This window comes from Meleagris gallopavo, chromosome 4 (genome assembly GCF_905368555.1).
Source record: "Meleagris gallopavo chromosome 4, MGAL_WU_HG_1.1, whole genome shotgun sequence".
Lineage (NCBI taxonomy): Eukaryota > Metazoa > Chordata > Aves > Galliformes > Phasianidae > Meleagris > Meleagris gallopavo.
Window position 1 is genome coordinate 50,113,186 of NC_139407.1, and position 26,868 is coordinate 50,140,053.

Consider the following 26,868-nt stretch of genomic DNA (forward strand, 5'->3'; position numbering starts at 1 on the left):
CCCAACTTGAATAGAAGATTATTTTGGGAGACAAGTGTCAGAAGCATTGATAAAGTTGAGGTAAATTTATATCCACTGCTTCCCCTCCTGTACAAATCCAGTCATCTTATTGTAGAAATCAATCTGCTTGGTTGTGCTGTTTGTTCTCAGTAGCACTGTCAATTCCATGTGCTCAGAAACGTACTTTAAGGAGCTTGCTCCAGGATTTCCCCAGGGAGTACAATGAGGCTGGGAGACAGCTAATTCCCCAGGTCAACTTTGCAGCTCTTAATAGCGTGGCTTAACTCCAAATCAGCCTTGGCTGTCCAACCACTGTACCTCCATTTCCTAAGCAGCATTTCTAAATTTCTTGCTTCATAACCTCTTCCTTCTTCCACTTTCTGTATGCTGCCTTTTTCTATACTGGAGCTTCACCAGAACCACCTGGCCTACTCTCCTGACAGTTGTTTTCCTGAGTATTGAGATGAATCATTGATTTTGGCTAATGCTGTCTTTAAATACATTTCCTGAGTTTCTTTATCCCTCAAAGCTGCCTCCTTCCATGGACAGAACTCTTAGTTTCTTGAATAAGCCAAGATCTGCTCTTCTTGGTTTGTTCTCTGCTAACTTTTCAATGTTATTCTTTTCAGAATCTTAAGTACCAGTATTTTGTGGTCGTTATGATCAGTACTACCATCTGTGTTTAGCAGATCCAGATTTGCATCAACCATTGTTGACCCATCTAAATCAGTATCAAGAAACATTCCTGACACCCTCTAGAAATCTGCTGGACTACTGTGTCCTGCTGTGTTTTACTTCTATGAGACAACCTGGGGGAGAAAATTCCTGTCCTCCCTTAGACTGTAAAAGTTGGAATCTATTGTCCAGTGACTTCCTTCAGTTGTTTAAAGATTGATTTTTTTATTTTTTTTTTTTCATCTTGATTATGTGATCTGGAGTAAATACCATGATACTTGACATTCCTTAGAAGAGCTCTGTTATTACAGAAGGCAGCCCTCCCTTCACCTTCCCTGACTGTATCTCCCGAAGAGTTTGCATCCATTCAGTGCGGCCCTCCGTTTTGGCGACTCTTGCCACCATGTCTCTATTATTTCAATTGTTATAGTTTTATGACTTCATGTTGAGCTCAAGCTCTTGCTAATTAATCCTCTGCCAGTAGTAGTGACTGGCATCCTCCCTTAATGGGAAAGAAAGTGAGGAAAAAAGCATAATGATCTATTAGAGAAGAGTGATTCAGTCCATGAAAGTTGTATGGCATTTTCTTCTTTTGTATGTTCCTGATACAATAATTAAAATCTTAATTTATTTGCAGGCTAGCAAACCTGAAAAAGTGTTGCCTGTCAATTCTCTGAAGCTTTATCTTGGAGTGAAAAAGAAAATGAAACCACCAACAAAGTAAGAATAAAAGTGAAAAGAAGCTAAATACCATGTAACAAGATACTGTATTGCCTTAGAGAAAAGGGAGCGTAAAACATTGTAGAACTGGAGAAAGTTGAGAAGCCAATTGAAGTATGCTGTATTAAATTGCCCTCCGTAATATTATTTGTTCCGATGTTATCTCTGTTCTTGTGTTCCATGTTAACTCTTCTGTACTAGGAAATTACTTTATTGATTGGCTTTTCTTAATCTTAAATGTATTATCTCTTGTGGATATGTTTGCTGCCAGCTCACTTAATTTTGGAGTATGTGCCCTGCATTTCATTGGTGGACACACATTCTTTGCATCAAGAAAAAGGGAAAAGAAGAAAAAAAGCAATTAGTTGTGGCCTTTAGTGACAACCCCCGTTGTTCAGCAGAGGATTTCATTTTTCAGGACCCCTGTTATTTTTGATATTTCTCCTTCTAGATGAATACTACTGTGCCCTTTACAAATATCAGTGACTATGTCTCTGGAAAAGTGGAGTGAAAAATGACACCTGTTTTTTTCAGGTGTTTCTAGTACTTCTGTCTTTAAAGCCTTGAGACACTGAGACAATAAGATTCCATACCAAGGGGATTCTAAGCAGACTGTAGCCTTTAAGCAGATTTGTCTGAACTTTTCCCTTACAGTTGGCATATCAAAATGCCCTCCAAAAAGGTCTGTAGATTTCAAAGTGTAGTTATCTTGAAGAAAAAGTTAGTGGGGTTGAGTTTTGTAGGGTTTTTCATGTTTGTTTTTTTGTTGTTTTCCTTTTTTTAACAGGACAGTATGGGGGGTGTTCTTGCGTTTCCCTTTTTTTTTTTTTTTTAATTTCTTTCTGTTTAATGCAGAATAAGTAGTTGAGTAGTCCAAAATAAAATGGCAAGGCTACGTAAATGAGTCTTTGCAGGTAGGTTATTTCCTTGAGGCTTATTTTCAGTCTAACTGTTTAAACTCAGACTTCACAAAGTCTGTTCTAGAGCCCTAGGAGTATCTAGGCTCTTTTTTTCCACATCAGAGACTTCATTGTGATTTCTTTATTGGACACTATCTTAGTAGTTGTTTTGCTTCCAATGGTTTTCAGAAAGAACAGCTGCCAAAATGAGGCAGGCAGTTAGCCATGATCTCCAGGACTTGGCTATGAACCTTTGTCTGGAAGAGAATGCTTATAACCTGTGAATCAGCTGGGGTAAATGAGTGAAATAAAATATCAAACCCTCAGTAGATTTGCAATATGTATTGAAACTTACTGAAAACAAATAAATAGATTAAAAAAAAGCTGCATAATTCATTGCCTACAGCTTCAGGAAAATGCTCCTGTCTTGAGTTTCTGGAACTAATTTTATTATTTATTTTTTTTTTTCAGTTGGGGAATTGTAGTGATTTCTGAAAAGCACCAGTGGTATGTAAACATGAAACATATAATTACTTTAACTTCAATGTTTAATGTTTCTTGAAATGTTCCAATTCAAAATAACTGTGTTTTAAAACTAGTAAACATTTTGCTTAAATGTCGACGACTTGTTACATTTTTCCTAATTAACTAAACAATTGCAGTTGATATATTTTAGTAATCTTAAAGAGATTAGTTGTCCATCTCCTCTCTATGGCCATAAATCAGCAAACAATTTAAAAATTTTCCATTAAAAATTCATGAAGTCTATACACATGCTTTAAATTAAGCAGACAGAATGTCTTCAAATAGGGTTAGGTGATAATCTGAGATAATAATTCATTGTCTTTTTATGGGAGTCTTAAAAAAATGAATATTTGCAACATTCATAAATGTATGTAAACTCTATTTGAAATTGTCTAGAAATTTAGTCTTTAACATCTGTAGTTGCATTATGTTTTTTTTTATTTTTTTCCTTGTTAACTCTGTGTTCTAGGCATATATGTTGTGATGGACAGGAAGCACAGATAGACTGGATGATCAGCATTTTTACTGCAAAGGTACTAATCTGATGAAATGCAAGAAATGCTGATTTTACTGCTGTTATGAAAATGCCATTAAACTGACATGTATATTAGTAATAGATGCATTATAGATAAACCTGCAATACCATTAAGATGTCTGGAGTACTCAGTACATTAATGCTACAGAAAGGTGGTTTTAGTCTTTGAAGACTACTCTTTACAATTGCATTTTCATATGAAAGCTGAGAGCTTTGAGGCTTAGGGAGAAGAACATCGGTATATTCTGAGATCTTATTTTCCTCCTGTGTGCTAGGGAAGCTGCTTAAAGAAAGACAACTTATTTCCTTTGCAGTAACAAACCTCTTTTGTGTGAAATTCTAGCTGATGACACAGAGGTTATGTTTGTCCCACAGAGCCTGAGCGCTCTTTCTGTGGATGCTGCATCTAGGCAGTCATGAAAAAAAGGTACCTTGTTTAAACACAGTGGTGGGAACTAGCCTTGTTGGAGAGCTGTGCCAACACAGGTGTATTTTTCCTGCTATCCAAGTTAGCTTAGTTAACATTGGCACTTAACTGGGTTGTCTAAAATTAAGTTATCTGCTTGTTACTAGCTTGTGTGCAAGGAGATTATAATTTTGAGTGCCATGTAAAGCACCTTTGCCAATGGAATTTAGTATTTAAATGTTAAGAAGTGAGAGATGGGAAGAATACTATCTCACGTGAGACTAGAGCATATTTGAAGTTTTTTTGTACTTGGGACTGATTTTTTTCTTGTCTTACCCATGATATTCGAGCAACTTTGAGGGATATCACAGTGAATAAACAGTGATAGATTTATGATAAGCTGTGAACTTTACATATTACATTAAGTGGGCTGGAAACTGCTGTTGCAATGCATATTTTGTAAACGCTTTCTGAAACAGTATCTATATCACTGACCTTCATAGGTAGTAGAGCCAGGAATATAATGTATGCCTTCTAAGTAAAACAAATTTTTGTCTTATCCAGCTCCCTTAACTGAAGTAGCTATTGTAGTTTCTATGGAAACAGCCACCAACCCTGGCATACATCTCATGGGCATAACATGAGCAGTGTCACAACAAATAGGCTCAGCGGTTATTGATATAGGCTACTTCGAAATAACTCACACAAGCTTTGTAACTCTTGAAACCCTTCTGACATGAAATCGCAAGGAAAGCAATCAGTTATGATTCTGATCAGGTAGTGTGGTACGCAGAATGTTACTCTGACAATATAGATAAAAAAACAACAGGCTTATCAGTGTTTAAGAGATGCTTTCTAAAGTAACAAATTCACATGCATTTTATAAAAATTATGAATTAATACTGTTTTATGTTGTTGTTATTATTAATAATACTTTTATTTTGAATGCTTCATTCTCCCGAGGCCAAAAAATTTATGATACTAATGCAGTACCTTCATTTTTTTTCTTTTTTCTTTTTTTTTTTTTTTAAACCAGTGTTCTGGACAAAAATAAAAGTTAACAGTCTTTAAATTATATGAAAAATTAAAGTGAAGCTATATTGTTTTATTAGAATGTACTGCTTAAAGTACTGTTTACATGGATTTTTTTTTATCACAAAGCATTAGATCATTTTTTTCACGTTATCCCCTTTCTAACCAAGAAAACTTTAAATGTCAGCTGAAGTTGTTACTTCTGGTTAAAATTGTCAAGTGGATTCCATCTTTAGAGAAGACAACATTCTTCTACCTTACATTATCACAGTAATTGGAAAAGTTTATATTAGAAAGGCTTCAGGTAGCATGTTTCATTTATGTCAGTAGAGTAGCTGAATTTGGTTTACAATTTGAGAAATAGTGTAAAGAAGGTTTTGGAGTTCTAAGACATTTGCATTAACTGATCTGGTGCAATTAGGAGGGAGAGAAATCTCCTAATGTGCTCCTAGGTGCTCAAGTAGACCAAAACTTAATGTTGGTAATTTTGTACTGCTATCAGGAAAAGGAAGAGAAAAAAAATAATATTTCTTAATTCCTGAAGTATAAACAGTATAATCAGGAAAGTTAGAATCATAAAATCGTAAAGGTTGTAAAAGAACACTAAGACCATCTACTTCAACCATCAAAACATCACCACCTTGCCCGCTGAACCTTGTCCCTCAGTGCCACATCTACCATTTTCTTGGAAACCTCTAGGGACAGTGACTCTACTATCTCCTTGGGCAGCCTGTTCCAATGCCTTACAACTCGTTCTGAGATGTTCTTCCTAAAATCCAGCCTGAACTGTACAGTTCAAAGCCACTAACTCTCATCCTATCACTAGTTACCTGGGAGAAGAAACTGGCCTCCACCTCGCCACAACCTCCTTTCAAGTAATTGTAGAGAGCAATAAAGTCTTCACACAAGCCTCCTCTTCTAACTAAACAACCCCAGTTCCCTCAGCCACTCCTCGTGAGACTTGTGTTCCAGACCCTTCCCCAGTTTCACTGCCTTTGTTTAGATAAGCAAGTTCTAGGTACCACTATAAGTACAAGAGTACTTTTACTACAGAAAGTCAATTTATTCCAGAGTTTATTCACTTTGTACTCAAATAGTTAAATACTGAAAGAGATTGGAGGAGATCACTTGTTGCTTGTAGTGCTATGCAAAGTCAGTCTGAAAAGTACGACCTGAAACTTCATTCTTTAATTCTACAATAGTTTTGTACAAGACTACCAACATATATAACATACAATTGGAAAGAATCAATTGATATGAAAATGGATGCAATTGTTTACTTCCAATTCTATTGCTTTTGTTTGACTGGAGAGAGCTATACTGTGTTACTATAATGTACAGTTGGTGGATAGGTCAAAATTATGAATAAATAAATTTATTATGTAGCCTAATCCATTGCTAGTATTTCTGTTACATTTTCCCAGAGTTCTACTTTAAGAAATGTTACAGGCACAAAAGAGAAATGGAACTATATCCTTAAGACCTTACATTCCTTAGGCTTGCTGAAAAGTAATGGAGGCGATTTCCTTCAGATGCTCACTTAAAGCCTCTTAGCCACTTTTGGAATCATTTCTGTTTTTTATGTCTTAGAAATATAGAATCATTTGAGTTGGAAGGGACCTCTAACAATCATGTATTCCAACTCCGCTGAAATGAACAAGCACACTTGCAGCTAGATCAAGTTGCTCAGAGCCCTATCCAGCCTGAGCACGATTGTCTCCAAAGATGGGGCATCCACCACCTCTCTGGCAACTGGTTTTAGTACTTCATTACCCTTGTTGTGGTCCACAATAAATTGTTTTTGATCTTTTCTTTCAAATAAAACGTTATTGATGTCTTAATGGAAGAAAAATGAATGTTCTTAATGTTCACAAGGGAAAGCTTTTACAACAGAACAGTCTTTTGTATCACCCAGGCCAACACCATGTGTACTCTTGCACTCCAATATGCAAATATTTCTCTATATTGAGTTCTGGTTGCTGTATCGCATGGGAGTCCAACCTTTTGGCTTGCCTGGGCTGCAGTGAAGATAAATTGTCTTGGGCTGCATATGTTAGATTGCTCTGAATGTAGTGCCTCCTATTTATTTCCATGGAAGCTACAACGATAGTACAATAACTGTTTGATAGAGCAAATTCTCAGTTACAAGATGCTAGCTAACCATTATTAGCTATGCATTTTTGTCTGCTATGGTCAGGAGCCTGCATGCTGCACTCGTACAAATCTGCACCAGTGGAGGTAACTCGCTCTTGCCGTTGTCACTCTAAAAACACACCACCTACCGCATCACTGTACTCGCATCCACTGTTTGGTCTCCATAAAGTTTCAGCAAATGTCAGTGAAAGTCAATGAGTGAAATGTTTTCCTAATGGAAGAATTCAGTTACACACTTTTACTTCATAAGCACTTCTATGTCAGACATCATTCTGTCAGACTGTCCCTCTGTTGCTGTCTGTTGCACAGCAACAAAATGTAATGGAATACTGGTGTGAAGGTTCAACATCTACTGCCATATCACCAACATCCACCATTGCTGTGGCCAAATAAAATAAAATGGGAGGCATTACTTTTGGAGCTACCCTTAGAAAATATGTAATACTACTAATTTATAGAAGTAACGAAACATTTTAATTTTTAGTATTTCTTATTAAAACATAAAAAAGGAAAGCAACAAAGCCATGAAACTAGTGGGATATTTGACCTTATATTATGAAACTAATGCATCAGGCTGGTTTGATTTCAGTGGTTTCAATTCTTAGTGAGTTCTCAAGGTAATAGTTGGAGATTTTTGTTGAAATTTTATTTTTTCTGTGCTTCATCCTTGGAAACAGTTATGTACATAATACCAAAGAATGATGATATGAATAAGATGTGATTGTAAAGCATGGGATATTTCTCTCTGCTAACACTGGGCTTATAAAATCCGATAGAGATATGTGATCACTTGTTTTTTAGTTGAATGTCTGATTGCAGCTCTACATTCCATTTGAAAATTTGCAGGTAATATGTGTTGACTGAAAATAGAGTTGCAAATATACCCAAAAAAGTGACAATTTTGTAGGTGATATTGAAACCTATTCTCAAATTCCTTTATCACAATGGAAAGTACAGCTACATGTTTTTTTACTTCTCACAGGAGTGTTTAGCCAGTGAATCAAAACACATACATTTAATTGCCATAACTTCAGCTGGCATTGCACTGTGCCCCATGTCTTGTTTTCAGCCCAGATAGGTTTCATAGTGCACTGAAGTTTGTTTCATGCTGAGTGACAGTTGCACACCCTGGGCCTGGCCAGCTTGCTTGACAGGGCAGAGCTGCTGCCGTGATGGGTGGGCTGCACTGCAAGCTGTGCTGGGCCACATGTGGGCCCTGGGTTGGACATGCCTGCTGTATTGCTTGTCTTTCAATTGAATTTAATTTGAAATATCCAGGTAATATCCAGGAAAAAATCCAGATTTTTTCTTTCTCTCTTTTCCCAACTATGTTTTTCACTTGAATAAAGTTGCATACTTTGGAATTCTCCCCAAAACTGACCTATTTCAATAGAGCAAGAAAAGACCAAAAGCCAAATTTATTTAAGTGTAGATTATATTTTTTGGAGCATTTAGACTGTCAGACTATTTCTTTCTGGATAAACACATGCTGTTATTGTAGAATAAGCAATATTTTTCTCCTGAGTTACTAATATAAATTTTTAAATGTTTGCAAATTGGAATAGTATTATTTCAGAAACTTGTATTAGCTCTTCTGAAAGCATGCTTTTGTGGAATTTGAAAGTTTTTGAGCAAATATATGGGTTTGTCTTGCATGAGGATGTTTTCTATTACTAGTAGATAATTGTATTGATATGCAGTGTGGACAGAAGATCAAAATGCATGAAAATTGCATAGAGACATTTTGATTCTGTTCACCCAGTATTGTGCAGCACTTATGAACTATTAATGTAATTTTAAGCACCATACTGAGTTTCCCCATTCCCAGGAGAAAAATGTGGTGTCATGTAGTAGATAGCTTTTTCCAAGACAATTATACATACAGAAGAATAATGTATCTTTATGAAATTGCACTCCAAAAATAAGGAATTTTTTTTGTTCTTCAGCATGCCAGTATATGGCCGCCTGCTGGAAAAGCAAGAAAACAGTCTATAACTAAAAGTCCAAAGATTGGAGGTTTACAACTAATTCCCATTCAACAGGAGAAGAACACTTGTAAAATCAGAGGGAGTACAGAAGTAAGTAGGGTTTAATCTTGGTGTGGAAGTTCTAATGACAATAGTCTAGTAATAATGACCTCTTCAGAGTTGGATAAATGGGAAATGTAGGTGCTCTTCCTGTCAAAATCCTTTTCATTGTATAACCATTAAAAGATTACTTAAGACAATTTAATGTAAAAACAAAACTATCCTATTGTGACTTAATCTTGTGTCAACGATTTGACTGTTCAATAAATCAATAATGGATTTTATTTGTTTATTTGTTGAGCAGGGTTTGCTCACAGGAAATAAATAGGACTACTGTACATTACAGTTTTATTTCAATAATGTCCTTGAAAACTTTTGAGCATATGTGTTCTGTCATACCTTTTCTGCTCTACGCAGTATCTGTTAGAGATTAGTTATATGCTCAGTGAATGTAATGGGAAATCTCAACTGAAACTAACTACAAGATTTTTTTTAAGTTGTAATATTTTTTAGTCTCAAAGAACAAGGTCAGAGTTTAATTACAGCTGTTTATGGAGACTGACTTCAGTGTCTCTACAATATATGCATTAATAATATGCCTCAACCTTATCATACGAGCTTAAGATGAATTTCTGGCATCCACATAGAGATACTGCGGCTTCTGGGAGGACTTTTGTGCCTTATTTTCAGCTGGAAAGATGCAGTGGTGGTGGAGTCACTGATTTGCTTGGGGAAAATAGAGGTAAATAATCTGAAAGCTGAAGAGAAGACATGAGGGAAAACAGTTTGGACCTTAGACTGTACGCAGTATTATTTCTTGCATGTCTAAGAAGATTTTGAAAGATAATATGGACTATGTTATTGTCCTTTAGAGACGGTGTTTCAGGCAGAAATCATTGCAGTTGACTCAGTTCCATAACAAACCAAAAGCAAAGATAAAAGTGGTGCTGTATTAACAAGCGCCTTTATTTTTTTGTCTCCTTTTGTTATGCTTTTTTAAAAATGCATTTCTGTTCTTTCTTAACAAGGATTATAACACAGTGTGAATGCAGTTATCGTTTTTCCCTTTTGCTTAAGCTGTCCTTTCATTTTAGCTTTTCTCAGGAAAGTGCTTTTTGAAACTCTTTAGGTTCCTTTTTATATTTGCATTTTTAAACAATTTGTAAATGAAAGGAAAATACAAGTCTTGTCTTCCTCAGGTATATACCTTAGGTATATTTCTAATTCTTGTGTTCTGATTCTGGGTGTATGTTGGCTGCTCTGAAAGTAATGCTTTCTATTTTATTATGTGGGCCCACAATTTCAGAAGCAGATGTTTGTGGTATGACAGTAAAGACTGAACCTTCCCACCAATATTCTGTTAAATTTTGTTGCCATGTGACAGATGGAGACAGAGAGGCAACGTGACAGAATGATGTCTGACATGGAAGTGCTTATGAAGCAAAGGTGTGTCATTGAGTTGGAAAAAAATTGCACCCACTGACATTCATCGGTGCTTGCTGAACAAAACTGAACAAAGGAATGTGAATGCTGTGAGGTAGTGGGTGGTGCATTTCAGCAGTTGCGATAGTGACAGTGGGTCAGCTCCACTGGTGCAGATTTGTACGAACATGGCATGCAGGCTCTTGTTCATTGTTGATGAAAGTGCTCGTGGTTACTATGTTAAAATGGTATTTTGTAACTGAGAATTTTATCTATCAAATAGTATTATTGCACTCTTAGTATCTGTTATAGTTTCTACGGAAATAAATAGGAGGCATTACTTTCGGAGCAACCTATGTACATTACAGATTTGTGATCTGATCTTTGAGACAACTTCGATTCTACAAGGCTGGAATTTGTAGTTTTATTGGATTCTGAGCTTCAATATTTTAAATCCTCAGTACCTTACAATAACAGACTTTTTTTTTGATTGTTGGTGTGCTTTGTTAACAAGGACTGCCATATTTTGTATACTGGAACTCAGAAAACCTTTCCATTTGATCTTGAAAATACAAGATTTCAGTCTCTGTCTATGAATATATTTAGACAAGTTTTATACAGGCAATATTTGTATATTTGAAGAAGAGTAACACCAAGTTACATATTGGAAAATAAAAATATAACACTTTTTTTACATGGAATGTCAAAATCAGAATGAACAGTAAAATACTGGTAGAAAATGACTATTTCATATGAGTAATTATAGGGTAATACAGCACAGCAGTGTAATTTGTGAGCTGATACATGTCTATTTGTAGACCACAACTTCATTATTCCCCCAAATTTGTAGTGCTTCTCCAATAAACAAAAATACCTTATTTTAAAGTGTTAGAGACTTATGACAAAATAAAGCATTTTCTGAAAGGCACTGGTTTATGAAAAATGGAAGTGTGTGAAAACTTACGGTAGAAATGTGATCTAATTTGTCTTATAGGCAGGAAAAGAGACTGAAAGTTCTCCAGATGGTTAAAAAAGAGTCATCATTTTGCACTCTAAAGATCAATGGGGGAAAAAAAAAAAAGAATTATCTAAAACCAACAAGATTAAAATGTACATTCTGGTGCTACAAATACTATATAGAGAATGTATTTTTTAAAATATATTTATCAATTGATATTTATTGAAGGTAATTTTCCTGTTTGCTAACAATTTTCCTGTTTGCTAAAAATGCATTACAAAACATCTGAAAACACTTTTATAACTAAAAATTCTCCTAAGGACAATTAGAATCAGAAAAATTCTATTAATAATTCTACAGCACTAATATTTGGGAATTAGGGTTCTTGTATATAGTGTATATATGGTACTTTAAAAGATCCAAGTACCGAATCTGCATTAATAATTAACACCTGCCAACATACATGACTGTTTCAGAAAAGTAGGCATCTGTTAATTTTGACCAGTATTTGTTCTGTTCATAATTACATTATACAAAACTATTTTGGGAAATAAGTTTATTTTGTTTGTTTATTTCTTGGGGTGTTTTACTGGGGCGGCAGGAGGGGAGCAGTTTCTGCTGTACTCAAGGCAATTTATTATACTTTCAGAAGTATAGTCAGTATTCTTCTTCTCATAAGAAGCAAAATTATATTATGATGTAAAAAATCTTTAAACAGAAGATTGTTGATCCTGATTTATACTTCATATCTTAGTTTATTGAATAACAATAGGTGGCTTGGATTGTGTTAATGTTTTCTAAAAGGTGGTGCATAACTGGTATTTCACATGTTCTACATTTCAAATATATATACAATCAGATATTAATTTTGTTATTAATTTATTAATTAAAATTGAATGACTGACTGATTTTAATCTTTAAATAGAAAATTATAACTTTTTCAGATATTTCCCAGGACAGAACTCCTTGCATATGTGAGTCACTGGGATAGTTTCTCAGGTGCCTGGAATTTTTTTCACTGAAAAATTGATGAACATATTAAACATATTCCTTGCAGGCCTAGATGGTAGCAGGTGATTCGTAATTGATAGAGGTTGTTACTTATGTTAGTAAAATTTTCAGTCATTAAAGAGGTGCCTGATAGCATGCACTTATGATAACTTGTAGCACTATGAACTCATGTGCATCATTGTTCTGGGATATATATACGTATATATTTTTTGCATGGCTAGGCCACCAATGTCTTGTTATTAGTGGGTAATTTTCATTCTTTGGGAATGCAATTAAAAAAATACTTTCTTCATAACGCTAAAAATGTAGTGAAATACAGCACACACTTTTACCTTTTACCTTTTTTCTTTTTTAGAAACTGTTTTATATCATCCAAGTATTTGTTTTGTTCATTACTGAGTAGATGCTAGTTCCGATGCACAGATATAGACTTTGTTGCATAGCTTGCATCTCTATAACCTAAGATTTAATATTTATTATTTTCCTTCTTACACTTCACCTAATTTTCTGTATCAACACTCATACTCTGTCATCAGGAAGAAATAAACATGCCTTTAAAACACACAGAGTAAATGGTAGAGGAATATAATGTAGGCAGATTGTTCCGTTTGTGGAGAAGCCTTACAGCTGTGGAGGAAAATGAGGTTTTGGAATTCATTTTCTTTCGTGTATGGCATCTTTGACTACTAAAAGATACTCAAGGCTGAGAGGGACTTTTTTCTTTGTTGTATAGCAGTTGTTCTTTGGCTGGATCTTTTTCGAGTTGTTCACATTTTGTGCGTGAGCAAACTGTCTTATGGAATCTTGGTACCTTCTCTGTTAAAGCAGCCATGAAAAAATATTCAGTTCTAGAGGGGAGATAGATTAGATACATCTACATGAGTATCTGAGTTAGGATCAGGAGTGCACTTTAGGAGCAAATCCTGCTGTGTTGTTGTTCCCATTTACTGTATTTTGCTTTGAGTTGCTTCAAACTTTTCTTCGAAGAATGGCTTTAAACTGAAAGAAGGTAAATGTAGGTTAGATGTTAGGAAGAAATTCTTTACTCAGAGAGCAGTGAGGTGCTGCAATGGTTTGTCCAGAGAAGTTTTGGATGCCCCATGCCTGGGGACATTCAAGACCAAATTAGATGGGGCCCTTGGCAGCCTGATACAGTGAGTGGCAACCATACTGGGGAGTTGAAACTGGGTCATCTTTAAGGTCCTTTACAACCCTATACTATGATTCTATTAGTCTACAACTCAATGAATGGTACAGTGATTCTGGAGCCTGTGAAACTGGACTGCTTTCAGACAAAATTGGAGCAGGCATTCTGCAAGAGCATATTGAGTGCACAAAGTGGACAGTACGAGAAAGCTAAAGTTCATCTGAAGCTTTGAAGTATAAACATCAGGTTCAGAGCACTTTTCCTGTACAAGTGTGCTCTTAAATGCCCACAATATTTGCAGATTTATCCATGGCACGTAATTTCCCTCTCATTTCTTGCAACTTAAAAACTGAATACAACCCACCAATATAAAACAGCTGTATTGCCATCAGTTTGTTCTTTGAATCACCAGTATGTTACTTAAAATTGCTAGTCAAAATAAAATTAAAAAAAAGCAGTCTTAGTAATTTGCCAAGTACTACTGAACAGTTGCTGAAAATGTTTGTGTGTTTGTATGCTTATGCAAAACTATATGTAAATGTTTATGCAAAACTATATTTTGTGCATTCACTTACTTTAGGCATTAAGTTATTAAAATTGCAACATTTTCAGTAAGAGTTCTGAGAAATTAAGAGTATATGGATCTGCTGAAAAAAAATTAATTTGCTGTGGTAGAGTGTAAAATCAAACTGTGCATATGTAAAAATGCATGAAAATGAATGACTTCAATTCATTGTCATGGGCATTTTATTGGAAGGTTAATGTAATTTTTAGAAGTATTACTAGTTGAGGAAATATGCTCACCAAAAAATGCTTATAAATGATAATAGCAGAAATTATGGAAATTTAGAATTATTAAGTATGCTATCTCAGCTCTTTAGTAAAATTGATTCTTCTTTAAAATGTTATGTGAAATCAAAGAGCAAAAATTGTAATATAAATATTATTGATCATAGTATTAATGTGAATGATCTTATTTATCTTTATTTGTTCACTCAGGATATACAGTTGAAACTGAGGAAACCAAAACTTGATGAACATAATGAAATCGACCTTGTGGAAGAAAGAAAAAACTTGAAAGAAAAAGCATCTATTGTGGCACAGTGTTTAGAACGCAAGGAGGAGAAAGTGCAAAATCATGCCAAAACACGTCAGAGTTTTATCTCTGTTGAGGAGATGGGTGTGGGAACGGCTGACCTGCGCCAAAGATCACATAAGCCACTGAAAAAATCCAAGAACAAAACAAACAAAAATACACTGGAATTAGATAACAAACTGCCATCAAATGTGATTCAGGAATTAAATACAGTGCTGCAGAAAAACAGAACACTTCAAGATGAAACATCCAGCTGATGTCCTGAGTCTGAAGTTTAGAACATATATTTTCTGGACAAAAATATGTGGGTTTTTTAGTATGTATAGTTTGTACAGTGCAGAGAAAACTTGTTTATATACTACTGTTGATTTTGTAAGTGAGTATGCCATGGTATAATTTAAGACTGAACTGAGAAAGCTGATTTTGCAAAAGTTCTGAAATTTGGAGGTTTTGCTATGTGATACAGTGGCACCTGGGTTTTGTCTGCTTTTTTTTGTTGTTGTCACATATTTTGTTAGATGCAAGAATTGTAAGCACTATCAAAAGCTCTTGCTCTGTTTATATTCTGTACCATCCTGTAAGTAGTGGTGGGAGATTTTAGAGTGAAGACAAGATATACACTGAAATTCATGCTGTTAACCTACAATATTTTATTTAACACTATAAAAAATGAGTAACATCTGCTTAAGTGTGATTTTTTTTTTTGCATATAACTTTTTTTTATTTAAGAATGCCATGAGTCTTATTCCATAAATTCGTCCACAGAGCAACATGAAATGAATTAAAATGGAGAGGGGTGCAACAGATAAGGCAATGCGTTAGTTCAATGAGTTTGCATCTCTAAGCTGTGTCTATATTGTGTACATCTGACTGGTATTTTTGAGAATGATTTATGCTGTTACTGCATTTTATCCCATATAGGATCAATTTATCCTCTCTCCTCTTTCTGGTAATTACAGGTGCCATAACATTTCTCACATCAGTTACTTCTATTCTTGATTGCATTGAGGAACTTAATTGGAAAAATAATTTGTTTGAAGAAATTAGACAAATTATTCAATGTATCTGGTAAATCTGTTAGTAAGTAGAGAGAAGTGAGATTAAAATCAAATGTTATATAGTGTTTTTTATTTATTCTTCTGGCACATAGCACTGAGAAAGCAAGTTTTGTCTTTCAGACTTTGCACTTACCACATTTAACCAGTTGTTAAATCTGAAACGAGTTTGTACATTTTAATTTTCCCAGTGCACTATTGACTGTTTTGCTACTTTTAATTTGTAATTGAGCCTCTTCTAATCATTGAAGCTCTGGCTTAAGAAAACATATAAGCCAGAACTTAAATTGTATTGACTAAAGCCTGTGCTTAATGTTAATAAGCACATTCCTAAATGCCAAACTGAATCAGGGCCTGCTGCTGCTGGGAGAAAGCTACTTTGCTTTCTGTCTGAGGCTGGACCTGAATGTACTGTTTACAGTTGTATTTTAATTTGCAAATATTTTTTCAGTATTGAGTTATGGTTTCTGTATTGTTTATCTTTCTACTGGCTTCTTAAAAATGACATTCACCTCACTGCTGAAAGCCTCATGCATCATTTAAGCCTTACACTAATGGAATAAATGGAGCAATAGAAGGATTTTGTGCACTGGAGTGAAGAAGTCTGTGAAGAGAATGTTTTGTTTATTTTTATTGGATCTGAGGACTACAGAAACATTTGTTCTACTTCAAAAGCAGACCTCAAATAAAGTACCTGTAGGGCTACTGTTAAAGGGACCTAAAAATCAAGAAGAAAAGACGTTTACTAAAATATATTTAAATGTTTACTTTTCAGTTACAGCTATACTATCTTTAAAGCTGTTGAATCCTCAGTGGAAATGTTGTTTCAGTAGCTACTATAAATATCTTGTTTTGTATGTGTATATGTACATGCATTCCCAATATATATGTATACTTTGCATAGAGTTAGGTGCATATCTGCAGAGGCATACTGAATGTTGACAGTGCTAACCTGAGGAAAGTTCCTTTGGGAAAGTAGATATCAAATTTGCAGTGGATTATTTCAAAAGCAAAAAAAAGTTTTGCACCAATTACCTGACATATAATTCTTGCACTACGCATTTCAGACTGCTTTAAGACCTGCAAGAATAAATGTTTTCTTGCAATGCCTTGATAGCTGCTGATGCTTTATTGTTCTTCTGACTTGTGGAATGATAGTGTAATTTTCAGGGAATAAATGCTAATTATTTGAATAAATACTGTTTCTTTAAAATAAATGATGGATTTATTTAAAAAAAAAAAATTCTGTACCCACTGAATAGCCTAGTGAGTGTTTACTGTCTGATCTGCAAAATGAGGTTAAATGAGGTACTGACTTTGTTCATTCTGTAACAGTGGGAAGTCTAGAATTAAATTCTCAGAACTCTCAGGTTCATCATTACTTTGGCATTATAAGTGAAAAGCTGATAGGTAAGCAAGATGTGCTTTTATTTGGAAATCACTTACTTTTTTGGATTTTTTTTTTTGAGACAGAAGTTTTTCCCAGATACTATTTTGGGTTTACAGTTCAAAAGAGCATTTTCAGTTAGTTTTGTGCATCAGCAGAGATCCCTTTAGTGTGAGGTCAAATTGACTAGCTGAGATTTAAAGATAATTTTGTGTATATCCCCCTTCTTTAGTTAAAGTGAGGGTTTGGCCATATTTTTTTTATTATTTTATTATTATTATTATTTTCTTTATTGTCAAGAGCTCTGGCCTGCTGGGACTGAAGTGTGTTGCAGGGATTCCATGTACTTCTGTCTTCCATACAACAGCACCCCTGGTGTCTCTTCCACTAGTGCATGTATTGTTTTGGCTGCCCAGCAGATATAGGTTCTTCAGAGAATAAAAGCTACTGGTGTTTTACCTCACTTCTGGGACTCTTCTTTCTCCTGATATAGTGGTTGGCACAATTCGTGTTCCTCAGTGCTGCCAAGTTACCACCAGCCCCACTTATCAAGTTCCAGATTAAGGAATTGGGAGGAAAAAGACTTCACTGTTCTGTTGTGGATGGTGGTGGTGTCAACTGGAGTCTGGAGGTAAGGATTACGCACATCACTGGCTGAGGTGCTTCCTTCTGAGCCTGCATTGTCATGTCACCCTTCTGATTTTTATATCCTATTTTCCTATGCAAGCTGTTTTAGTGTAAGAATCAGTTTAACTGTTGCTGACATCTGAATTAGAAGAACTTTGGTTGTGCTTGAGTCCCAGTGGAAACTGAATTAAAAAAAAAATCAAGTAATGACTGTGATCACAGCATGCTCTAAAAATTACATTGGATTTAGTCTACTTAAGGCAAATCTGTGGTTTCAGTAAATTGCATTGGAAAACCTGAACAGTGTGTGTGTCTGAGGGAGAAGCAGATTACTTTGGTAGATGGGTGGATGAAACGTATTCCAAGTTGAATTGCTTAGAAAAAAATATATACTGACTTATAAAATGAAGTCTACAGCAGAAAGATGAAATAAGGAGAATCAAAATGCTTAAATATGATTTGGTCAGTATTCCTTCTCCAGAACCATTAGAAATAAATATTCTCTGTACTGTCAAAAAACCTTTGCCATATTCAGTGTTTCTTGAATCTAGATTGTTCTCTAAGAACTGAACGGGGGGGAGGGTTAAAGGGAGTGCAGAGTGGAAGCTTTGCAAAGTTTTCTTCATGGTTCACGTGATTTTTGCATGTACTTCTTTATTTGCAATTCTACTGCACAAAGGATTTCATCTACAGCTTATTTAATAAAAACAATCCTGCTATTTTAGTCCTTACTATTGCTATGGTGTAGCAGAAATGCTAAGTCAGGGCTTGAAGCAGTGATTGAGCAGCTGGTGGGAAGGCAGGGCCAAGCCAGGGGAGCTCAGGTGCACGCAATGCACCTGTGGAGCGTTCCCACAGTGCAGCCAGGAGCCACCCCTTCCCAGACCTCATTTAAGGGTTGGCAGTGGACACAAGTGTATCTCTATGGGAGTCCCTGCCTACCTGTGGCATTCCAAAGGTAAGCAAATTTTCTACCTTTGCTTTTGTATCTACAGCTGCTATATTTGGACTTGTCTTCATTTGCTGCAGCCACAGACTTTGCCACCCCAATATTATTGCTGTACTTTCTATCACATTATATCATTACGTATGGCTAAGTATACGATTACTTCTTTGATAACGTTCGTGTTAAGCTTTGCTACTTGTTTATACTAGAAAATCATGACAATTTCTGTCACTGAAGAGGAATAAGGATGTGGACTGCAGTTATTCATGTCATTTTTAGGAGGTAAATGTCCATTTATTTTACTTCACTTGAGTTCTGATGTCTTAGGGACTTTAGTACTTGCTTAGCCCATCTGATCTTGTATGCTTCATGTTTTTGATCCTATTTTGTGTTGTAGACTATGAGGCATCCTGATCTTTAGGTTGGCTTCAGCACACGCTCCCATTCTGTTTATTTACATGATGTGTTCTTGATCTGCTGTTTTAATTTATGACTCAAACTTTAGCCATGTTTTCTATTAGAGCTCATAGTGTCTTTGGCTGTTGATTCTGACTTGATTTGCAGGTGTCTGTTACAGTCAAACTCACTTGATTAAGATTGCTTTAACATTCGTCTTATGTCCTGGTAGAGATCTTAAATTTTCCTTATGGAGATAGGGATTTCACTGAACTGAGCAAGAGAGGAACAGGTTTAGATTTGTACATGTAAGTGTTACATACAGACATATGGTTCTGTAACCCATTTTTGTAAAAGCCCCTGAAATTTTGCGTATTTACATTTATAGTCCACAGCAAATCAGAAAACAATCTAAAGTGAATGCACTCTGCTTGCCTTTTAAAGTTATTTTACTTCAGTGACTTAATGATCCTGTAATATGTATTGTGCTTTGTAATAAGAAAATGCAATTTCTTGCAAATTATACCTTTGGTTACATAAACAGGAAAGCTTTTTCTTTCAGAACTTAATTAGCATTGGCTTGTCCAGTTCTGCAAAATATTTAAAAACTAATAGCTCAGGATAAATTGAGGTTTGCTGTATGTATGAGTTTTATAACTTGTCATTTTCTCTGCTATCTACATTTCCAATATGTTCCATTTAAAAGTTAATGTGTTTGTATTTCACTAGTTTTTTTTAATATGTTTATTCATTCAAATTACAGCATGATTGAAATATAATTTCTTCAGACAGGCATTAGCCATTAGCATTTAGCTTTACTGTGCCTTAGCTGTTTACATCTGTGATTGGTGTCCTGCGCATACATTTGCTTTTAGGTGCATTTATCTATTTGGTAACTGTTTACTTGTTCAGCTGCACAGGAACTGTTCAAGCTCATTAGATGATAAATACCACCAAATTGCATATAGTAGACCTAAGTTCTTTGTAGGTAGAACATGCTTTCAAATGAGATTCCTCACAGGATTTTCTTCCAGGCGAAGCCAGGTTTCATAGGTTATTACTCTATGTAGGTTATTCACTCTCATGTAGGTGAATACCAGTCTTGGTTAGCTTGCTGATTGAAACAACAGTATGCTTATTCCGTAGTCAACAGCCTCCAGGATTCGTTCCTTTTTCATCACTTTTTGATCCAGTATAGGACAGTTTGGGTAGGTGAATCATTTTTGAAAATGCTGGTATGAGTTCTGTTCTAAGATCTTTAATGCTACTGTGCAGAAAAATGATATCTGTAAAATAAAAAAAAAACCTCACAATTTGCTTAAAAAGCTTTTTTTTTTTTTTTTTTACTCTTAACAGCAAAATAGAAGTAAATTCCAATTCATTGTTTAATTTTTTTCCTCTGAGCTTTTAAAGAAATCTTAGTAGCTTGAGCTTTCTACGAATTTTTAATGTTAGCAACTGAGTTTCATTTAGGAAGTTTATCTTCTAAAGTTTAAATCTCAATGGAGAGAAGTTACTAACTGTGAAATATTTTTAAAGACCTTTTGCTAAAGGCTTGCTTTCCTACAAATTATATACATCATTGCAGTGTTAAGTTCTCAATGCATGATGGTTATGCATTTTTTAAAATATCAATTAGAAAAAAAAAAAATTCCCACATATGACTGAATTCATTAAAAATATGTATTTCGGATGCTACCTTTTGCTATCAGAATTTGTCAAAACAATCTGGCAGAATTCGGCAATGTATTTCTATTGAAAGTCTACAGCTATGAATCTCTCGCTCACTTGAAAACAAAACCTTAATTTGTTATGGCCAATAATGAAGAAGTTATCATAGTGAATCTTACATTACTGCAATTCCCTGCCAGTTTATCTCTTGTTGAATCTTTTGTGGCCATCTCCTCTTTCTCATAACTCCCTTTGTTCAAAGAATAATTATTGTTATTATTTAAATTTCCTAATGCATAGTGGGCATTGTCCAAACTTATATTTTGCAAGTGGTGCGTATCTGGTCATGCATTACTTACTGTTATTTATTGTTCTGCCATCGCTTTCAAACTGGTCAAACTATGTTCTCTTGCACTCATGGTCCCATTTCCTTACCACAAATGATGAGGACCTTCTTTAGCTTTGCCTGTTAGCTGCTGTTCAGAGCTGAAAAATACACAGTAAAAACTAAATGCAGGGCAGACACCTTATCGCCTACAAAAGTACACTATGTTGCCCATTCTTATAAATCTTGTCAGCTTCTTGGATGTTTCTGCCCACCTTTCTGTTTCCTAATGTATAATTAGTGAGGAGAACACTAAGAAGTGTATCCCAGCCCTGTGGCCATGCAGGACACTATCATAAAATGGCAAATTTCTTTTTGTTTTCCTTTGAGTCATCTTTTCACAATTAATGAACTGTGGAAACAAAAAATTGCTCAGTAAACAGACACAATCTATGTAGCCGTGTTTATGATTAGATCTTTACTGAAAGGCCAGTTTACATGCTACCTGGATTGCAGAAATCAATTCCTCCTAATAAGTTGTTTTGTTTTTTTTTCAAACTATAAAGATAAAATGTCTGCTGTGCCAACAGGAGGAAATCTCTGACTGCAAGCGAAATTATGTAGGCTTTACTCTGAGGGGAAAAAATCTCATTAACATTTATATCTTCAATTTTCAGACAATAGTTTTAGCTTTATTTGGAGGCTGAAGTACCTTTCTGATTTAATAACAAGTGTACAGAAGAAACTGTTTTCTTTTCCAGAAACAGAATTTTGCCATGTGTTTCTTGAACTGATATATAGATTTATCTATAAAACTTAATTGATAATTCAGTTTCTTTTGCAATCAGTTGACTTAACTGACAACTGAATGAACTGTGATAAAGCTTTACTTTGTAATGTACCTAACACAATTAGCGTTTGATATTTCATAGTAGGGAAAAATTACGCACTGCCTCTGTTTATATTATTATGCTGAATGTTTCCTCTTTTGTTCCTTGACACCTGTGTTCTCTGGATTTTCAATTGTGGTACTCAAAGTTTCAGGGGAAAGGAGAAACTTCTCATCAATTTATTGGATCCTTCCCTAGACGTTTAAAGGTGTGCCTCTTAAAAGAGTTTTCAGGGTAAGAGCAACTGGTTTGACAGCAATAAAAGTTCCCAAAAAAGTTGCACCTGGATCTACATGGAAAAGAGCAAGGTCATTTTACTCTGATCTACAGTTTGGTTCAGGCCCCCAAAGGTTAATGTCCGGTACATTAGACATGGTATAATTGAACGGTTGAGAAACAAATTAAAATGTTAATGAACTATCTTCCCTTTGGAAGTAAATTCTGGGTTTCTTATTATCAGCACTGCTAGCATTCTTGGTCTTATTTTCTAATCTACGCTTAATGGCTCTCTTGGTGTCTCTAATTTTACATAATTAATATGCGCGTAAAATGACCCTTGTAAATATTTTGTGCTTATGTGCCACATGCTGAATAGTGCAGACAAGCTATTATAGTTACTGAAGTTTACTCCTTGTAGTTTCCTGATCTCAGAACATGTTGCTAAAATGGAGATGCGAGTGACAAAGGTGCTGGGGAACTCACCTTGAAGCATGTAACCTAGAAACAATGGGAAAATTCTAAAGGGCAAAAAGATGAACTACAGGTTTTGTTTGGTTGATTCCCCATACCAAAGCAGTCTGGTAAATAAAAAATTGCAGAATTTTCAACTGCCAAATCTGGCTGCTAAACAGAAATACCTTTCAAAGCTACTTACATTTTTAACATCTAAATGTGTTCCAGGTTGCAATTATGGCTACTTACCAAGGTAGAACTTGCCCATGCTTATAGTGTCTAATGAAGTTACAAAGTAGAGATTTTAAGATTAAAGATAAAATTTCTATCTTGTTGAAATTCTGCTGAGCAACTCTTGAAAGAGCAAGCTCTCTTTTCAGTTTTAAATGTGGGCAGAATTCCCAGGGGAAAAAAATATGAAATACCAGGTAATTAGCCAGATATTGTTTATATGTTAGTGAATTGAACATTTCTTCTTTACATCTAGCCATCTTTACTCTGAGGTGCATGTTGCTGGCTTAAAACTATCATATCTGAAGACTGTGATTAAAGAAAAATATTTCCTTACCTCATTCTCTTGCTATTTCTTTGTGTTTATTTCTGCTCCCCTTGTAAGCCTTAGTGTGTTTAAAGGACTTCCAGTGAGGCAGGTCAGAGTGACTCAGCCCTCACTCACAGAAAATAGGTACTGTGCGAGTTTCTTTTGTTTAACAGTTCATTTTTAATAAGCTGGTTTCCAGCTGCAGTGTGTTTCATGGAAATCAGCTACAGTCTTCATTTTTTTTTTTTTTTTTTTTTTTTTCTTGCTGAAGCAAGAAAGAGCTTGCTCATCAGAATTCTGTAGCAGTTTGCTTTTTCAATCTCTTCATTTATCACCTGCCACGGGAAATTACATAAAGGTTGAATCTAGGTTCATACAGCAATCTGGCATCTAGGATGCCTTATTTTGATACATTTTTCTGCACCAATTCAAATAAAAAGGATTTCTAAAGTAGAGGAAGAAATCAAGTAAATATGGATTCAAATTAATTCAAGCAAAACTTGTGGAGTCCTGGCTATGACAAAACTAAGTCAAATGACGGTCTGCTGTTACAGGTATTAAAAATGAGCAAAAGGGATGCCTACCAGACTTTTGTGTGCTGGTATATGCACGTTTGTTAATGGAAGTACTAAATAATTACATTTTTGTCTCAGTCTTTCATGTACCTGTCCAAGGTGTAGTGCCTTTCCTGCTGTTGTTAATGGTTTTCAAAGCTGCTGTTGTGACCTAGTGTTTAGCCTGATGACAGGTTTGCTGTCTAAACCACATGGATGGTGTTCCTGAGGAATATCAGCCTGATCTCTAGTACTAGTTCCACTTCTTCCCATCTCTCCACATGCTGTAGGATGTACAGAAAGTGGAGATCTCTCCACTCCACTCATTTCTATTTCTATAGGTAAAGTACTGTAGTTAGGACCTGTCTGTTCTATTTGAACTGGAAAAGGGCCTCAGAGCAGAGTTACTAAAACACTGGTGGGACAAACATTAGTAATTTTTTTTTTTTTTTTTTTTTTTTTTTAATATTTGCATTAAACAGAGGTACAGGGATGGGTTACAGGTACCCTCAATGTGTTTCTGTCTTCACTTCTGTTCTTTGTTTCTCTCTCTCCAAAGAGGAGACTGCTCAGCTTCTCTCTGTAACCAGTGCCAGTGCTCCATCACCTGTACAACACAGAAGTGCTTCCTGAAGTTCAGAGGGAACCTTCTGTGTTCTGGCTTGTGCCCATTGCCTCTGGTCCTGGCACTGGGCATCACTGGAAATAGCGTGACCTTGCGTTCTTTTCGTCCTCCTTTCAGGTATTTATCTGCACTGATAAGATCACTCTGAGCCTCCTTTTCTCAAGCTGAACTGCCCATGCTCATCCAATAGATGTTGTAGTCCCCTAATTATCCTAAATTAGACCCTTGTCAGCATGTCCATCTCTTTTGTACTGTGAACTCATGTTTTTAGAATGACCAGAACATAATTTTCTGTTGACCTATGTGAGTCTGTAAGATAGAGAAGTTGTTAAAAATCATTAATAGGTTATTTTGTTATTAAGCAAAGGAGAAGGATTAAATACACTACACTAAATTCCTCCCTTCCCCTTGAATTTCCCTGCCTTTTGAAAGCAGTAGCTGTTTGTGAAACAGTGGAAATGAAATTTTGTAGTGGAAATTTGGTTTCAGTTCTTTACATAAATGTTATATCGTCCTGAAGTCTTAGAAAAGAACAGTTAATTAATCAGGAGTTGAACACAAAATTATTTCAACATTTTCTGAATTCTAATTTAATAGTTAAGCTTCAGTTAAGTACTTAATTTGGAAAAAAAAAAAAAAGATTTTCAAGGTGTTTTCTTTAAACAGGCAAATCAAAACAAATCAGACATTAAATCTAAGTCCAATATTGTTTACTAAAATGAAATCATCTTCATTATTGATATGGAACTGCTAAATAACTTGTTATTCACTGTAAAGTACAAAGAATTTCATTAGCATCCTATTAAAATTAGTTCAAGAGAAAAATGAAATAGGCTTATCTAGGAATTCTATTATTTCATCCTAACAATATAACTTGAAGATCTCCTGATAATATAGTTGTGTTGGTTTGATTTTTTTTACTCTATAATAGTTGCACTAGGGAACATTTTTCTTTTCTGGTGTCTTGAAGTAGCTGGTCTAATGTGAATGAGACCTGAACAAGGAGCAGTCTCGATAGGAAATGACACTTTAGCAGGGAAAAAATAATACCCTAGCCTTTGGAAGGCGTTTTAGTGAACGATTGAAGCTGATATATATTGCTGTATGTTGCTTATCTGATGAATGCTTTCTTTATATGCACCTTCCAAACCTTAAAGGAAGAGTTGTATAAAATTATGAAAGATTGTTTCCTCTGAATATGGTTGCTGTCAAGATTCAATTGATTTTATTTTGAAGAGTTATTTTAAAATTAACATTTTCAGCCTTATGCTGCAGAATTGAAGATAATTGAGACACTTGGAAATTCAATCTTTCAAACAGATCCTTTCCTCTTCTTTTAACTCTAACAAAGATTTTATAAACTCAACAGAGACAACAAACTCATGCAGAGTGGAAGAGAATTGTTACTAAAATTTCTCTGCTGTATATAAACAAAAACAACTGCAGAGTAAAGAAGGTCATCTACTGCTGATACAAACAATGCAGAGTCTATCCATTTCTCATGGCTAATTAGGGCACTAGACAGAACTAATATTTTCTTTTTTAGCTTTTATTTAATAATACATCACTATTATAAGTAAATATATTTCCCATCTACTGAGTTTCTTGGTCATACAAAGGGTTAACGAATGTGAAAATCTGTCAGGGGATTCAGCTAACATCTTCCTTTCCTCTTGATCAAACCAATAAGCTATGGGGGCTGCTCTGAAAGTAATACCTCCTTTTGTATTATGTTGGCCCATGACATCAGTGATAGATGCTCCAGTTGAAGTTGAACCACCCAGCAAATATTCCATTACATTTTGTTGCTGTATGACAGATGGCTCCAGAGGGGCACTCTGACAAAATGGCATCTGACATGGAAGTGCATATGGAGCAAAGATGTGTCATTGAATTTTTTCATGCAGGAAAAAATTGACATTCACTGATACTTACTGAACATTTATGGAGACCAACCAGTGGATAAGAGCACAGTGAGGTAAGGAGTGGTGTGTTCCAGCAGTGGCAATGGTGATGTGAAAGACAAGCTATGTTTCAGACAGCCATGAAAACATTTATGAGTGCAGCATGCAGGCTTTTATTCATTGCAGATGAAAACGCATGGCTAATGGTGATTATTATGTTTGTAGAATCATAGAATGGTTTTGGTTGGAAGGGACCTTTAAGATCTCCTAGTTTTAGCCTCTCTGCTCCCTCTAGAGGGAGTGACACCTCCCTCTAGACCGGGTTGCTCAAAGCCCCATCCAGTCTGGCTTTCAATGCTTTCAGGGAGGGGGCATTCACAACCTTTCTGGGCAACCTGTTCCTGCATCTCACCACCCTCCCAGTAAAGAATTTCTTCTTGAGACCTAGTCTAAATCTACTCTCTTCTAGTTTAAAACTGTTTTTCCCTAGTCCTGCCACAACATGCCCCTATAAAAAGTCCCTTTCCTGCTTTCCTGTAGGACCCTTTCAGGTACAGGAATGCCAGTATAACGTCTCCTTATGTTGAAAAACAGTGTTCTGTACCTGAGAAATTGCTCTAACAAACAGTGTTATTGTGGTCTTTTTATCTTTTTATAGATTCCATAGA

The 26,868-nt window shown here is 35.4% G+C and overlaps 1 protein-coding gene across 4 annotated transcripts in view; it reads left to right on the forward strand.

The window, feature by feature from the left end:
• The window catches only part of ARAP2 (ArfGAP with RhoGAP domain, ankyrin repeat and PH domain 2), a 119,836-nt gene extending 102,957 nt beyond the window's left edge, over nt 1–16,879 (forward strand). For 2 of the 4 annotated variants that reach the window (XM_010710307.4, XM_010710306.4), the window contains exons 29-33: nt 1,313–1,395; nt 2,766–2,801; nt 3,289–3,352; nt 8,893–9,024; nt 14,511–16,879. In XM_010710307.4, coding sequence (XP_010708609.1) covers nt 1,313–1,395; nt 2,766–2,801; nt 3,289–3,352; nt 8,893–9,024; nt 14,511–14,864 — 669 coding nt within the window. In that variant the 3' untranslated portion in view covers nt 14,865–16,879. Of the gene's footprint in view, nt 1–1,312; nt 1,396–2,765; nt 2,802–3,288; nt 3,353–8,892; nt 9,025–9,620; nt 9,716–14,510 lie in introns of all 4 variants that reach the window. The other 2 variants (XM_019614911.3, XM_010710308.4) reach the window with 2 other exon arrangements.
• Nucleotides 16,880–26,868: the final 9,989 nt, after the last annotated feature.